General features: G+C 40.4%; 1 protein-coding gene across 1 annotated transcript in view; it reads left to right on the top strand.

The window, feature by feature from the left end:
* The first annotated feature begins 2,469 nt into the window (after positions 1-2,469).
* ADGRL4 (adhesion G protein-coupled receptor L4) overlaps positions 2,470-16,360 on the top strand; it is a 75,003-nt gene continuing 61,112 nt past the window's right edge. Inside the window, exons 1-3 of the mRNA XM_072867811.1 lie at positions 2,470-2,511; positions 3,033-3,093; positions 4,592-4,741. Coding sequence (XP_072723912.1) covers positions 2,470-2,511; positions 3,033-3,093; positions 4,592-4,741 — 253 coding nt within the window. The remainder of the gene's footprint in view (positions 2,512-3,032; positions 3,094-4,591; positions 4,742-16,360) is intronic.

The following is a 16,360-nucleotide window of genomic DNA, read 5'->3' as shown; positions in this document are numbered from 1 at the left end:
CCCTGCCTATAAAGACAAGCACCCATCAATACTTCAGTTTTATGACACCTCAATTTTTTTTTCTCAGCATATTTTGAAAATTTTGACAGCACAAATTTGAAAGTGTCTGCTTTCTCATGTGTTGACCTGCTCATCTCCACTTGTTTAACTCCTTATCCCTATATGCCAATAGATATTATCAGTAAATCCTCCTGGTTTAATCTCCAAAATGTCTCAGAAATCTCCCCTTTCCTCTTCATTCTCCCCATAAAATCTTTGTCAAGTCCATCCTTCTCCACATCCATGCCTACTGCGACCTTGCTGTCTTCAGCCTCTAACTGGCACTCACATTAGCCAGTTTTTAAAGTAGTCTAATGCAGAAGTAATCCACTGCTCCCAGTATTGAGATCTCATTAAGATATTCCTAAATCCCCCTTCTTCACTGTCTCCCTATTGCCTTCTAAATTTGATCGAAGCTCCTTTTATCACCCAGAGTTCCTCTTGACCTAACCTTCCTTCTTCTGTCCTTGCTCTGTTCTTCCCACTGGGGGTGGAGGGGAGGGTGAGCGAGCAGCTGTGTGGTGCTTAGTTGCCGACTGGGTTTAAACCACAACACACATCCCTCTTCTTTATGTGCTCCCTCCTCACCCATTGCTGGTCACAATGTAAACCATTTGGCAATCAGACCTATGCGCCACCTTTGATGTTGTCCACTATACCTGTGAGTGGAGTAGTTCGGCTGTACTATTCCAGATGGAAAGTAACCTGATCTGATCGGCATAGTCCCCTTGATGCGTTTGAAACAGTGACTACTAAAAAGCAAGTTATCATGTGCTTTTCTAGCAAAAAGGAACGGATGCATTTGTCTTCTTATAGTGAGATTTTGTTTCTTTTCTGAGTCATCCACAATCTCTTCTGTGTCCTTAGGCCTTGAATCAGAAAAGGAATTAAAGTTTTTACTATAATTTTACTGTCACTATGATTCAAGAAATTGCTCTCCGACCAGTCTGTCTGAACACCCCTTGCAGAAAGCTGATGTCTAGACAAAATTGAAATGTACATCTCTGACTTTTCAAAAATATGTTTCCAGCTCTTAAGACCTGAATTTTAGATTGTAACTTCTTTCTCTCTCCACTTGCTTACTATTAAACATCTCTTAGCTTGATTTTGGGGAGTAAAAAAATGCAGGCCAGTAAGGCGTAATTTCTGCATTATAGGCTTTCCAAACCCAGCCCTTATTAGTCTGCTCAAATTCAACAGCAGGATCTGTAAGTTAGTTCAGACAAGCCAAGCTTACAATACAGCGCATGTCAGCACGAAGGACAGGACATGCAGATCAAAGCTTCCCTCAGTCCATCTGACTTTCTGTTCCTCTGAGTCTCCGTGCATTAGATTACAGGAAAACTTAACAAAACAAACAAACTCCTAGTCCCTTCCTCTCTTCCCCTTTAAGTCCTCCCACCCTCACAAAATCAAACAGGAGAAAAACAGTCTTCCTACACCTGGATGCTTTGTTCATTATTCTGCGGTTCATCGAAAATTAACATCCGGTTACTGGAGCTTCCTCTCTCTTTGCCAAGGTGCTACAGAAGTACTTTGTGCCAGCCAGACACCTACGTGCTATTTCTACATGCCTCTCACCTCCCTGCCCTGAGTAGAGTTTAACCCGTTGAACTCCAGCCAGCAGTGATCATGAAGCTGGAAAATGATGCTGAGCAAATAGTTCCTAACAAGTTTAGAAAAAATGTTGCCACATCCACGTCCGTAGACAATTCCTAAGAGCAGGCTGATGCCTTCCCATCAGTTCCCTACCAAAGTCCCAACTTCAAAACGTTCTAGTCGGACATGAGATATTTTGTCACAGTGACGTTCTACAGCCTCATGTCCATTTTATTTAGTTTAGAGAGATTCTCCGTTCTTCCAGCAGCATATCTGTTTGTGCATGTCCCTCTGTTTCCATCTATAAAGACAGGCATACATCAATGCCTCAGTTTTATGCTTCAATATGTGAGTTGTCATCTTCAGGAAGCTGGGAAATGACAGTATGCACATCATCCATAACAAGATTAGAGAAAATATTGCTATGTCCATGCATAATATCGACATGCTGAAGTCTTGTCGATTAGGATGCTGTAATGAGGATAGAACTGCTCTCACGTTTAACACAAAGACATGCCAAATGCTTTACCAAATCGGCTATATTGAATATGTCCTATTACACAACACCCTCTTTCAGTCCCACGAACCCATAGAAACTTGGGCTCCTTCAGCTCCTGAGATTGCTGGCCATACAATTGCCTTCCTGCCTCCTTCCTCCCTGCCTATATGTCTTTGTTTTCCTCACAAAGCAGAGTTCAGTGGATTTCCTGTACCTCCTCACAGGCAACATCACTTAAAGCAACATCGCTTGGCTGCAGTGAGGATCTATCCCAAAACTGAAGAAAGCAGTAGGAAGAACGATTGCAGTCAGCCAAGATTGTCTCCAAAAAAATGGGTCTTGGGGCTCACATATACTCAGCTCACCAGGAAAAGGTGGAAGGAAGCATGTAGACCGTTACTTCCAAGCTCATAAACCCTGAGCTAGTTACTAATCTCCTCCACCTCTTCCTCACCCTCCCTGATCTGCTCCACCATTCTCCTGCTGCTCCTTTACTCCTTCTGCCAGCAGGCTGCGGCTCATCCCTTCCAATTCATCCTCCCCCTGCCCCAGGCACTCTCCCAAGCAGCTCCTTTAACCCATGCTCCTCTAACCCACTCACCCCTGAATCTTCTCTGATATCCCCTGCAAGACCCAGGCTCGGGCTTCTCTTTTACTTTCTCATTTATTCCCTTCTCATTTATTCCCTACTTGCCAGAAGACCAGGTCCTCAGCCCCTCCTGACCCTCTCTGTCCTGCCTGTGAGTCTCAGGAGCTTTTGGAAACGTGAAGCTCGGGACAAAGGGCAGTGTCAGGGCTGCGCCTGCACCAGGACGTCACTTTCTCGATAGGCATGTGTGCGTCTTTTGCACATGGTCATACATTTTAAGGCAGGGAGTTTTTTTCTGTGACACAGGGGCTCTGCACCAGGCACCGCACAGCAACAGCATCACCAATGAAACTGCTTCCATTCCTAGGTAGGTGAAATCTCCTTCCCTGGTGAGCGAGTGGCAGGCGGGAAGGGAGTGGGGTCTGGCAAGGAGAAATGTGTGTGTTGGAGGTGGTGGAAAGCTGCTGGGTACGCGGGACTGAAAGTCCCTGTAGCTTTGATCAATGCTGCTACCAGATTCAGTAATTGCATGGTTAGGATCATCCCAAAACCAAATCCCACAAATGCCAGTCTTTCTCTCATTTGTTCTGTGAAAAACAGAAACATTGTGGGTTTCTGTGGGTTTTGGGTTTTTTTTTTTCTCTCTCTCCGTCTGCTTGGGAGATTTTTAGATTTCACGTTATGAAATGAACAGTAAAATGACAACAGAATCCCAGAGGTTTCTGTTTTAATCTCTGGAAGATGGTCTCCTCTCTTAAAAACAGAGGGAAAAGATGAAACTTGGTAATACCTACATTGATTTGGATTATATTTAATTGTTTAAAAATTGTGTGTAATTTTTAGTCTTGAATTTTTCATGAAATTTTAATTTGTCCAAAAAAACTACGCCTCAGTGAGATTTTCTGAAGCAATGAAACCTGTAATTGTAAGGCTAGCAAATATCCAGAATAATATTTGGATAGGGAAAAGCAGAACTGCAGGGGAAGACAGCATCCAAAAGGGTCTTTGTGTTCTGCAACTTTTGTTATGTCCTGCTAATAATTTATAAAGTACAAAGTAAAAAACTTACTTTCCCTTCCAAGTTAACTGCCTCATTTCTAACCTATTACAGGGTCTGTATGATTATTCAGTGAGCTGTTAGTTTTCTCAAAGGGAGCGATTCCTTTTTTCTTTGTGTTGAAAACCACATGCATTCATACAATGGGAAAGTAGTTATACCATTTAGGAATCATCCAGTGATTGGAAAAAAGAAGACAATACTTTCATAACATGGAAACGGTATTTTAAGAGATTAACTTTAAATAATTTGGATAAGTTTTTAAACCCTAATGTCATAATGCTGTAAATACTGTGACATGTCATTTTAATCTCTCAGACCATGCATATGTGTTAGCTACACAAGTATGGAAGTGCTTATAAAAATAAAAACTCTGATCGGGGAACCCTCTTTGGTATTTTTCACTTGATATGTGTGCGGCAGTTTGGATTACACTCAATACATAATTCAGAGTGCAAATAAATGTCTGTACTTTACTGGAAAGTACTAGAGAGCTTTGAAAGCCTTTCAAATGTTTTCCCCAGATCACTGAGTAACTTCTACATTGTTTACCAATTTTATACTGGCTGAACACATACACAAGTTCTTAATCTACAGTGTCTGCTGTTTCTAGCCCTTGGGTAGTTTTACCAAAGAAGTCCCTGTAGTTGGTGGCCCTTGCTCCATCATGCGATATAGCTGAATCTGTGATGAAGTTAAGTTTACTGGAACACACCGATTTCGTGGATACCTTTTGCCCAAACCTGGTTTTAGAGCTCAGAATGAAGTTTTTAGATAAAGAAACAAGTCTGTTTTTCCTTTGTTCCAGTTCTGATTTCCAGTCTACTGGACTATGGCTGCACTTCTGCAAGCTGCAACATGACATGCCATAAAGACGCCAGGTGTGAAGTTCAGGGTGGGACAACAGGCTGCTATTGCTCCCAAGGATATACGGGAAATGGCATAACGTTCTGTTACGGTAAGAAGATTTTATCTATATGTGTTTCTGTTATGTGTTTGCTTGAAGAACTTACTCAAGAGCCCATTAGCTCCAGGATTAAACTTTATGTCACAACACCTGACACTAACATGTTCTCAAAGCCAAAAACTTTAGCAGTTTCTGAGAAATTCTACACCTTAATCTCAGCCTAGTATTTTAATATAGCATACTGTGCATCTCAGTTGATTATGACCTGTTTTCCAGCTCTCCTTTTCCATGAGAGATGCTGATGTATCTTCTCTGATTTAGCTTCAGCAATTTCCCTTGTGACTCAAGACTTCCGAAGCTTGGAGTTGGCATGACTGCTACTTTACAGCCCTCAAATCTCATCCACACACAGATAGTGCTAGGCCACTCTTCCCAGCAGCTGATCATGATCAAATAATACAGCTCCTGGGCTACTCTAGAAGACTGAAGACTGTGTGTGCCACAGAGACATGTCCGCGTGTGAAGCCAAGGTTAAGTTTTCCGCTACAGCTGCTTGCAAGGGAAATATGCCAGAAATCCTACGAAGGGGTCTGCCTCTGGATGCCTCTGTCTTCCATCCAAAGAAAAGGATATTTTCCCTGCCTTCATTTTTGAGTTGTCCTCAACTATGAATAGCTCTAGTACTTATTTCCACTTTAGATATACCTATGCCCAGCTGCAGGCAGGCTGAAATTCATATGAATCTTGTCAGTTTTCAGTCTCTTGAGAAGTAGTTATGAATATTAACCATCCATTTAGTCAGTTCTTGTGTTTCATGCATCTTGGGAAATTTAGCAGTAACAGAGGCACTTCGGTTTGGTATGAGCACAGGGAGGAGGCCCACCTTTAGTTTGGATTTTCATAGCTCATTTGCCATGGTGTAGTTGGAAGTGTGCTTGTTTTAGTAAAATTTAGAATGCAAAGAACTTTTTCCTAAGAAAGCTGCCTACCCTTTTAGAAGCTGGGAATGCTTAGAGAGAAATATAGCTGGCTAAAATAATAAACAATAAGGAATCACAAAAATCATAGAATAATTTAGTTTGGAAGAGACCTCTGGAGGTCATCTGGTCCAGCTCCCCGCTCAGAGCAGGTCCAACTTAAGAGAAGGTTGCTCAGGGCCTTGTCCAGCTGAGTTTTGAGTATCTCCAAGGATGAAGATTGCACACATCCCTAGGCCTCTGTTCCAGTGTCTGACTACCATAATTTTGAAAACTTTTTTCTGATATCTAGTTGTGGTTTCACTTTTTGCAGCTTGTAACTTTTGCCTCTTATGTGCACTTACCATTTTACATTTCTAATAATAGTTTAGCTTCACCTCCTCCCATGACCCGCCATTAGGTAGCTGTAGACAGCAATATGATTTCCCCTTTGCCTTCTCTTCTTAAGCCTGAACAAACACTGTTCTCTCAGCGTCTTCTTTGCATCACGTGTCATGTAGTCACTAAACATATTTCTTGAATTTAATGCTAACCTTGCCCTAAATATAGGTCAATCATTATTTGTCTGTCGAGCTGGTCAAATGAAAATAAGAAGAAATGGCCTTCACCACACTAGTATTGTATTTGCACTAATTCAATTTTACTACCATGAGTTAAGCTGGCTGATTTGAAAGTTAAGTGCACCTTACATTTGCAGAGTCAAGGGCCTACACTTGTGAATAATGCAGAGAAAGAAGAAAACCAAGTCAAATTTTAGCAATACTACCTGGAACAAATCAAACCAGCATTTACTTATCTACCATGATCTGGTATCCACTACATTGTCTGTACTTTTCTAGAAAGTTGTGATTATGAATCATCAATTAAATTTACAGTAAAGATACCTGTTGTTCTTCACTGACATTACTGACGTTCTTAAAACCATCCATTATATCTGTACCTATTACGACGTTATTAAATCCATTTGTGTGAGGATGGATTTATCTTAACTTCCATGTTCTTTTTTCTTACACAGTATCTTTTTCTTACTTTCTCTTTTGCCTGTATTTTCTTAGGGAAATCTGCATTGAAAATTCATAAAAACATTTATTGATCATTTAAAGAAAAATCAGTACAGTGAAATATACATTCACAAATCTTGCGAATCAATTAATTGTTTATTAAGAATTATACTAAGTGTTTGGAAACTCAATCTTTAAAATAAAATTTCCAATGTCAGTCCAGGCAAACCAGCTACTAGATGTATTTGTGGTGCTTTGCAGTTACGTGGCAATGGTTTGAAGAAAGCCTCATGTCAGGAGACCAGTGTTTTCTCTGGTAAAATACCTCAACAACCACCAAAGTCACTTACCCTCCAGCTAAGCAGCAAAGCTTGTATCAGAACTATGTGGCTGTTCCCTGAAAGGGAGACAACATTTCTCTAGGGCAGCGTGTTACACGGTGCATTATTAATATTGTGCAGTAGTCCTCTAATAGCATAAACAAGTAACCTGAATTTTAATTGGGTAGGCTCTAAAAAGGATTAAAGATATAGGCTAAACCCTATCATAAATAGTTTAAAGCTACAAAAACGTAAAGCAAAGCCTCAGTTGTTTAATGATGTATTAGATCTTGTTGTTCTGTGTGGCAAAAGCGGCAGGTGTGTCTGCTGTTCTAGAGATAGCTACTCATTTTTCTTCAGTTAATAATCTTGGGCTTTTACAATGATAGTTCAGTCACCTTCAAAGGAGATCATCAATTATGTGCTAATACAGGCATTTTCTAAAGAGTATATATGGTACATTGTGTTTACATATTTGCCCTTTTAGTTATTTAGATAGGTTGTGAGAGCCATAATTACTGTCAACAACATTAATAATTTCGCATAGCGTAGAACCAACTTCTTCATTGTGCTTATCCTGGTAGACAGTTAAACCAGAACAGTGGTTGTTTTGAGGGCTTATTCTGGAACAAGCAATTCAAATTCTTTCTCCTTGTAAAAATGGTGAACAACAAAAAATGCTAGTTTTCAGGTTAGTCCTCTTAAGCTTGTATAGCTTGAAAACTGTCCCTTTTTATTTATAGATACATTTTCACTGTATTTAAAAGGTCGACATTTGTTTCTCTACTTTCACTTGCTTGTAACACCTCTTAAATACTTGTAAAAGTTATTTCTTTGCTAGCTCTGTCTTTTCAATGTGATACACTTAGACATTTTCCCTTGAGTTTACTGTGCTGCAAAAGGCAATAATGCCCTGTTACATTTATTTCCTAGCACCATTATTGATGAATCATGAGTCACTGATGTCAGCATACCTTAGGAATAGGGTTTGTTAGTTTTTACTTTGCTCCCTTTGCCAGCTGGCTAAGTGACTGCAGAGAGCTCAAGATTATTGGATTTGCTGTGTATAGATAAAGACATATAGATATGAATTTAATTTCCTGGTGTCAAAGTCATGGCTTTTAAAATAATTATCCGCTTACAACCTTTCCCACAAGATTTCAACCACTTTAAATTAGGTCATGTTTTGGACTTTCCGAAGGCATACTTTGGCCAGTCTAACAAAAAGCTCGTCCTCTTCATAATCTCATTGTCTTCAGTAAGAATATGTGCAGGAATGCACATAGTCAGGAGAATAACTGATTGTAGGATCTGGCCTCTTTTATATATTGGAATTATAACTTACATAGCAATAAATTCTTTCTGTACGGTATCTTCCAGAAAGCCATAAATGAGTCACCTTGTCATGCTTTACACCTCTGAGGTACAAAATACTATCCCATTCTTCTTACTTCTTCTTTTGTATTTATATTCCTTGCTTTATGTAGTATAAGATGAGAGAAAATGGCCTCTGAAAATATAACTATTTGCCTTTTAGAACTCCATTCTCGGGCAGATGTGTATTCTGAATGTAATGCATGAGGCTTTAGCTTCTCATTATCATACACCTAATTGAAGTAGCACAGCTAGAGCTCTTGGCATAAAAATAAAAATACATCCAGATAAGACTGATTTATAGACAAGTTAACTTCCTCTTGTGCAAAAATGCCATGGATTTTTTACAGATAAATAGTGTATATTTGCCACTTTAGTAAATTCATGTCTTTATATAAAAAGGGTCAGCCATATAAATTAGGTGTTGCTCATAATCCCAGCTTTCTTCCAAAAGAAAATTAAAGAAAACAAACAAAATTTCAGATCCTTTAGAGAAGACTGGGGTGGAAGTAAAACTTCATAGAAGCCAATATTTTATTTTTAAAACAGAGGGAAAAATGAGTTGGCATCATTGATGCTTTCCTAAGCAGCTCTGCTGTTTCAATACTGGCTGCTTCTTGATTGCTGACTGCCAATTTGCTGCTTTGCTGGCACACTGCAGGAAATTAAAGTAAACAGTGTGATCACAGTGTTTACTTTAACTTTGCAAAATACGGAAGGAAAATGAAGCAGTGCTGTTTGTTCCAGGAGGGTAGGCAGGCAAGCAGGAAAAGTCTGAACACAATATCCCTCTCAGATATCCCCGCACAATATTCCCTTGTAAATGTCACTTGCAAATTATACTGCAAAATTAATCAGTCTTACTTGTAAAACAGTTACAGCTACTCCAGAAATAGTGAGCAGGGACTTAGGCTATCAGGGAAACTTTGTACTGAAGGAAGGCACTGTCTCTTTCCGAAGTGCACTGCAGGAGGATTTATCATTTTCCAGAGGCAAAAAATACATCAGTGTAAAGTGGTATTTTATATCAAAATACAGAATCCCTGTTAGAACACAGGGCAATTTGTGTAAACTCAGCTGAATCAAATTGAAAGCCTACTCAATATCTGAACACAAACATATTTTCTTGTTTTACTGAGGGTCATACAACCAACTCTGGCTTTTGCCAGCTGTAAAAAGGAGCTTTCCTGTGAGACATCAGCTCCTTGCTCTAAGGTGATGTCACTGTGTCCCACCATCAACTTTTATCACAGTCACTGAATTTGTTTTGATTCACTAGTGTCACCGTTGCCATTCTGCAGCACTCAATTGGTGTATAGTTTTGAGGGAATTTTTACCTTTCAAATTAACATGACCCTGTAAAACCACTGTGTATAATCATTTCATTCTATACAGAAGTGTCCTTCAATAGAAAATTATCTAATCCAAATGCTGGTTCACCAGAGGAGAATTTTTTCTTTTTTGTTACCAGCAGGCATACATCACTGGATGTCACTTCTGTGTTTACCAAATAGTCTGAAATCACTGATACGGAAGATCCAATCCACACACTTCCTAAATTCATTTCACTGCTATCAGTTACCACAAGCTATAAAAAGGCAAATTGCAGCTGCTCTAGCATAGCACAGCAGGAGAAAGATATGCCTCAGCCAAACATAAATAACAGAGCTCAACACAGTGGGTAACAGCTTGGAAAACTTGGGATGTGCTATGCAGGAGGCCAAAGCAGACCACCGATTCCCAGCCCTTTTGACACACTCCTCATAGCCTCTGGGCTCGTCTCTCACTATTCCTTACTCTTTTCCCTTTCCACCACCTACTCCTGTGTCTCCCAGTCTCTGCTGCTTTGTCTCCAAATTCTGCTGGATCTTTTACACGGTTTCAGGGTGGAGCATGGTAAAACCAGAGCATGGGCTGCGTGAAAGGGCAGAAGTCATATTTGAATTCAAAATTCTTACTCCAGGCTTAGGTGTCTGGCTTTTGGTGATCTCAGGAAGTGTTAGGAATCACCACCCTGTTTGTTGCATATGTAGGTATTATATTTAATTAAGCCCATGCCTTCAGGGTTCCTTTCCAGGGGACAGAAAGTTTTCTTCCCTTCCACGTCTTCATTGGTCATAATGTAGCTGAATGTTTTTCACCTTTTCCTGAAGTGCAGAGACTGACTGCTGAGTTGTGCGATGTTACCTGGCCAAGGTATCTTGATCACACGTTCCAGATTAAACCTGTAGGCAGATCATGGAATAGAAAAGCCTGGACAAATTAGCCAGGAGGATTTGATATTCTGGTACATGACGGTCCACCAGCCTAGGAAAGCATGGGTGTTAATGTACAGGTTAACATAGCAGGTTCCTGGCCATTTGGGGACCTACGGCTTTTGCTTTTCATGTGCAAGATGTTACACTTTTCTGTAAATTCGGGAAGGCCTTGATGGCTGTGATGTATGTAGACTGCTGGGGACTAACCAGCTGTTGCATGGTTGCCTTCCAGTTGCAAAGGACAGAGCTATGTTTATGTTCCTGAAAATAGCCATACCCTTGGCTAACATTGTTAGTCAAAACAGTGTTTTTGTAGAGTTGACTTTACCTTTTAAACTGAAATTGGTTATGGTAACTAGCTACTATTGAAAGTATATTTTAGTTGAAGCGTTTAAGAGTAGATCGGGAATTTGAAAGGGGAGAGTGTGTTACAACAGTGCCTGGTGATGCATGAGAACATTAGTCAGATGGAAAGCAGTGCAATATGTTTGAAGTAACAATACGATCCTGCTGAATAAGACACGGGGGAGGCTGTCTTACTTCAATTGTCTTACCTCTGTAAACGGCTGAGTCCATAAAATTTTGACTCGAAACATTTTATGTATTCAAAGTGCCAAATCCAGTTTTCTCACTCATATGAAAAAATCCCTCCCATTTTCTCACTTGAATGAGATAGAGAGAAATCTTCAGAGGATTAGCTCTCCTTCCTACTGCCAGAAAACAGTTTGCCTGGGCCAGAAATACAGCCCACTATAATAATTTGTAAGACTGACCCTCATTTTAATAAGCCTTGGACCAAGCCCTTGATAGACTCAGAACATTCAAAATTTGAGGAACAAAAAAAGAAAGCAGGCAGCTCTATCTTTTTTTCCATTATTTTTGTTTACATTGTCTTGAAACGGTACTTTGAGCATGACTAAAATACAGTAATGCATTTTTTGAATGGGCCAGAAAGAAACAAAACTTCCTCTTGTTACATCTTTAATCATATCCAGTGTCTCTTTTAAATTAGTCCTGTTTGCATCTAAAAAGAGTTTAAAAATGTATGTAGATGATGTGGCAGAAAAGAGTTAGTTGTCTCTTTCAAAAATGTACCCGAACTTTCAAGCTGATCAGCTGCACATGGATGGTTTCTTATTTGTTTAATTCAAAATGTGTTTTAACCCTTGCCAAATAATGCTAATTTCCTTTCTTGAGAAAATACTCTTTTCATACTGCTTTATGGTCCTAAGAATCAATCAATATGTTACATGTTTAGAGGATGTGGGAAAATTCATTTAAGGAGCTTTAGACTTATTATCTTAGAGTGTGCTTACTTTGTGTCTGCCAGAGATATGATTCACTTCCTGTATTTCTAGCATCTGAAGTGGTCCCAAAAGGTCCAACAGTAACAACACATTCTTCTCACTTGGTGGTTTGAAGTAAAAGGATGGAAGATATTTCCAGAACATGTAGACTCATACATGTATATTAAATGTACACAAATGTGCATGCAGGGACCTATGTATAAGTAAGTATGTGAATAAAAAGCAACCTTTTCTATGCAAAAAAATTAAAGCAATCTCAAAATTGTCAGTTTTACTTGTTCTGTGGTTGCATAGTTGAAATTAGTTTTTGCTAAGGAAAGACCGGGATTTATTGGAAAGAAATTGCTTCCATAAATTCCACTTCCTTGAGACATCTTCTGTACCTAGGTCTGCACATGGTAGAGCTTGCTACAGCTATCAGATTCTGCAGCTGCCTTTGGGGCTATGAAGTTAGTGTTACCCACATAACAAGGAAAGTATCATAAGGAATTACACACATAAGAGACGATGAGTGCAGCTCATTGTGCAGCTACATTGATTTCCATACAGTATTCCACCAGTCTGGCACACTGATTTTACTTTTGGCTCTGTTCAATAACTCATAGAGTTCAATAGTAGAAAAGTGTTCTCTTTAGGACTGTTTTTGCTTTTTTGTTTGTTTGTTTTTCTCTTCCAGAATAAAACGGTCAGGAGTGGTGAAGTTGTCTGTAACCTCATTTGAAATGTGTAATTTATCTAGGATGATTTGCTGGTGCACAATTTTTCTGTGTGTGACTGTGAAAAATTGCCGACTGAGCTGTTGGCAGACAGAATACCAAACCCCGCTCAGCCCTGTGTGTATGAAAGAGTTTAAGAAGGTAATTGACACTTTGGGCCTCTATTTGCCAAAGAAAGAGATAATGACGTTCTCCAAGAAGATTAGAATCTAACCAAACATTGTGCTCTAAATATAGAGCACAAAGCCAGGTGATGTTTGTGAAAATGCTGCTCGGCTGCAGGAGGAGGGGGCTGAAGGACTGCAATTTTGCACTGTATATTTTTTAGGTACACAGATTTAATTTAGAGATTATGGCTTGAAAATGAAATTTACAGTATGTGTGTTTTTCGGTGATAAGAAATTGATTTTGTGACCTTGGTACACACTAATTGAAATATCTGGCACTGTGTTTTGCTGAGGTTAAAGGAAGCCATATATGCCTGGAATCACATTCTTCTTTCACCTTGAACTGCGCAGTTAATCACGACCACAATCACTGGCAGGAAGGAAGCTGCTGTTTCGCTGTGGTACAAGGAAGCTGAATAATCTCTGTTCATTGTCTAATGGATAGGTTGTTGTGTGATTACTTAGGGCTAAGTTTAAGAGATTCGCGATAACTTCAAAATGGAGACTTCTGGTGGAATTGACATTCAATGAGCACCAGGGGCCGGAGCTTCCCCTGCTGCCAGGCAGTGGACGGAGGAGCAGGCAGGTCTGCACGGCAGAGGAGCGGGGGCTTCTCCTTTGATCTGCCCACCGCAAGCGTAGCTGCTCATTTAGGGCTGAGACGGCTCTGTCCTGAGCTCTCTGCCGCTGTGCCAGGAGATGACACAGGGAAAAGGCTCTTTGGTTGTGCTCTCCTGCATGCTGTTCCAGCGGCGGGGAGGAGAGAGCAGCACATGGGCTGCTCTGCCCTTGGACTGTTATTCCTGTGCATCCTCCCGCTTGAAAGGCCAATTGTAGCATTTAGGAACAGCAGCTATGCCCCAAGGGACTCCACTGGTGGGTTTTTGATTTAGTATGTCTGCTTTATTTAACTGAGTTTCTGTGTTAGCTTAGACTTGTACAACTGACAGTCTAAAGTTGTCTATAAACTAGTGTGGCAGGGTGTCCCATTATTTTGCTTATTACTTAATGTTACACATTTGTTAGGTTGGCACAGGATCGTGTTTTTCAAAAAGGAAAATGAAAGCTCCTGAAAAGCCTTGACAATAAATGGTTATTTGTTCAAAAACAGCCAAGTCCAATCTTTGTTTATGTTAGTAGGCTTCATGTAATGGTGTTGCAATAAAGAAAAACAGCTCTTCAAGATATGCATTGGCTTTTATGTTTTATTTGTAATGAAAGCTATGCACATAGGCAGCAATCTATATAAGTTACACTGAGGGAAAACATAAACATAGATGGTGACTTGCATGTTTATATTTTTAATATTTATTTGTGGCAAAGTGTCTGGATCTCAGGTTTAAAGAATGTGAAATTAGGCTGAGGCATTGCAGTTTTCATTCCCAGAAAGTTACCAAAGGAAGACTAAGAGAAAAGGTGAATTCGTCCTACAGCAGGAGACCACTGCTTCTCTCCTGCCCCATCTTCGCAGAGGAGCTGGAGGTCCGTTTCCATGACTGTAGCACTATCTTCTCATATTCTGTCCCAGGTTAGGAGAGAGTCCAGTGATCCTCACTGCCTTCCTAATGTTGTAATTGTTTTTGGGTACCCCCAAAGTTCAAATGGGCTGAGGGCAGTGCAGCCCTGGCTCACAGTTTGCATTCAGAGTGTCATGGGGGGCAGGGAGTTATTGCAGCAGTGATCTCTGCACCACATGAAGGTCTTCATCGTTGATCTCTGTAACATCAGAGGCCCTAGAAAATCGCCAGAGAAATTCTTCAGGATGTTGGCATGAACTGAAAGAGAAGTTCAGCTAAGCTCTGTGGGCCTAAATAGGAGCTCTGAGCCTTGCATTAGTTCTTTGTGGTGATGGGAAAGGAGTAGGTGGAAAATCATATTGCAGTGGAGGCTTTGCCTCACTCTTTGTCTTGAATAAATCATTTTGGTGGGTAGCATTGATCCTGAGGAAGCTCTACCTTTTCAAAATCAGCCTGTAAGAGGTTCAGAAGGGAGATCTGTGGAAGCTGGAGGTACTCAGGAGAACAGGTTCAGGCCCTTTGTACCTATCCAAAACGTTTCATTATTTATAGCTATGATGAAGCATGCATCAATTCATAAATATGACCCACTGTGCAATATAAAAATATCAGTATTTCTGTCCCATTGTGCAAGGGGTATCTGGTGCATACAGAAAGAATTTCATCTCCTTAACTACCACAGAGAAAATGGGAAAGGCAAATAGCCTTCAAAAGGGTATTGACTTGAAAGCAGAAATGGGGAGAAGTTTCTAAAACTTAACACAGCTTTTAATCTGGGCCAATCAAAATAGAAACTATGCGGGGTAGCAGTTGTAAACGACACAGAGCTGCAATTTGGCTGCTTTTTTAGGGTTGTCATGCAAATCTTGGTACATTGATTCCACAAAGCTTTCATCATACTCAGCTCCATGGTCAAAATCTAGGAAATTCTTAGTAAAGCTATCTTTAGAAAATGAGGTCGCTTCAGGGGTGCATCATGCAGCATCATTGCTCTCACAGGAGAAGCTAGATACTCAGTGCTAGGTGTGTCGGGTCACAGTGGTGGGCCTCAGAAGTGTTGAGCTCCATTTGTGTCATTTTGCACATGAGGTCTGAGGCTTAGATGGATGTCAAAGGAGAGGCTGGGATAATATTTACACAGCTGTGGGCAAAGAAAAGAAGTTAACTGAACTTTTTGTACATCCTCTTGAATAAACAGGTAGTATGCTAATACCACCAAATGCTTCTTTTTGGAGGGGAGGTATGTGCTAAAAGGCCTCTGGGCTGTATTCTCTGCTCTCAGAAAAAGCTGTCGCATCTTTTATTAGCTGTTAAGCACTCTTGAATTATTACTCAAGTTTTGGCCTTAGACTGATGAACATTCAGAAAACTTTTAACCTGACAATGGCACATTACCCTCAAGGAATGCCATGCAGACAGCAGCATTCAAGTTTGAGCTTGATATTCAAACTAGTAAGGGGTCTGTGCTGCAATATGGACATCTGGTTTTGAGTGCTGCAACAGAAATCCAAGTGCAGGGCTATTGCTGCTTTCACTGGCAGCGTGGCAAAAATAGTCTCTTGATATACCTGCTGCCTCTGTTCTTGTTGCAGTAAGCAATGGCAAGAGCACGGATGACTATAGTAATGTATTTTATTATACTTTCCTGCAGAAGGGGTGACGCTGACGACTTTCCTCCAACAGGGAGGTGACTTGCGATTGACTCTTGCAAGCCACAATGGCTGTAGGACACAAAGCCACAGTTAGGGGTGGATTTTCCAAAGAAATATTTGTTGAGCACTTTTGAACTGTCTGGCTCTATCCTAGGTGCCTAAAGGAGGACTGAGTTGTTTCAAAAGAATAATCCCATTTGTGGGTGCTGAGCAATTGAAAATCTGTCCCTGAAGTGCTTTTTTTTTTTTTCCCTATCATCTGTTGGCAGCTTGGGCTTTTGATTGATGTATTACTTTATTTTTAACTGCAAAGACCCTTTAATTAGGGAGGGGAACTATGTGAAAGAGCTGGAGCTGCTGGTGGTAGCAGCTCCTTGCCGT

The sequence above is a fragment of the Ciconia boyciana genome, chromosome 7 (genome assembly GCF_034638445.1).
Source record: "Ciconia boyciana chromosome 7, ASM3463844v1, whole genome shotgun sequence".
Taxonomy (NCBI): Eukaryota; Metazoa; Chordata; class Aves; order Ciconiiformes; family Ciconiidae; genus Ciconia; species Ciconia boyciana.
This window is presented reverse-complemented; position numbering and strand designations above follow the sequence as displayed.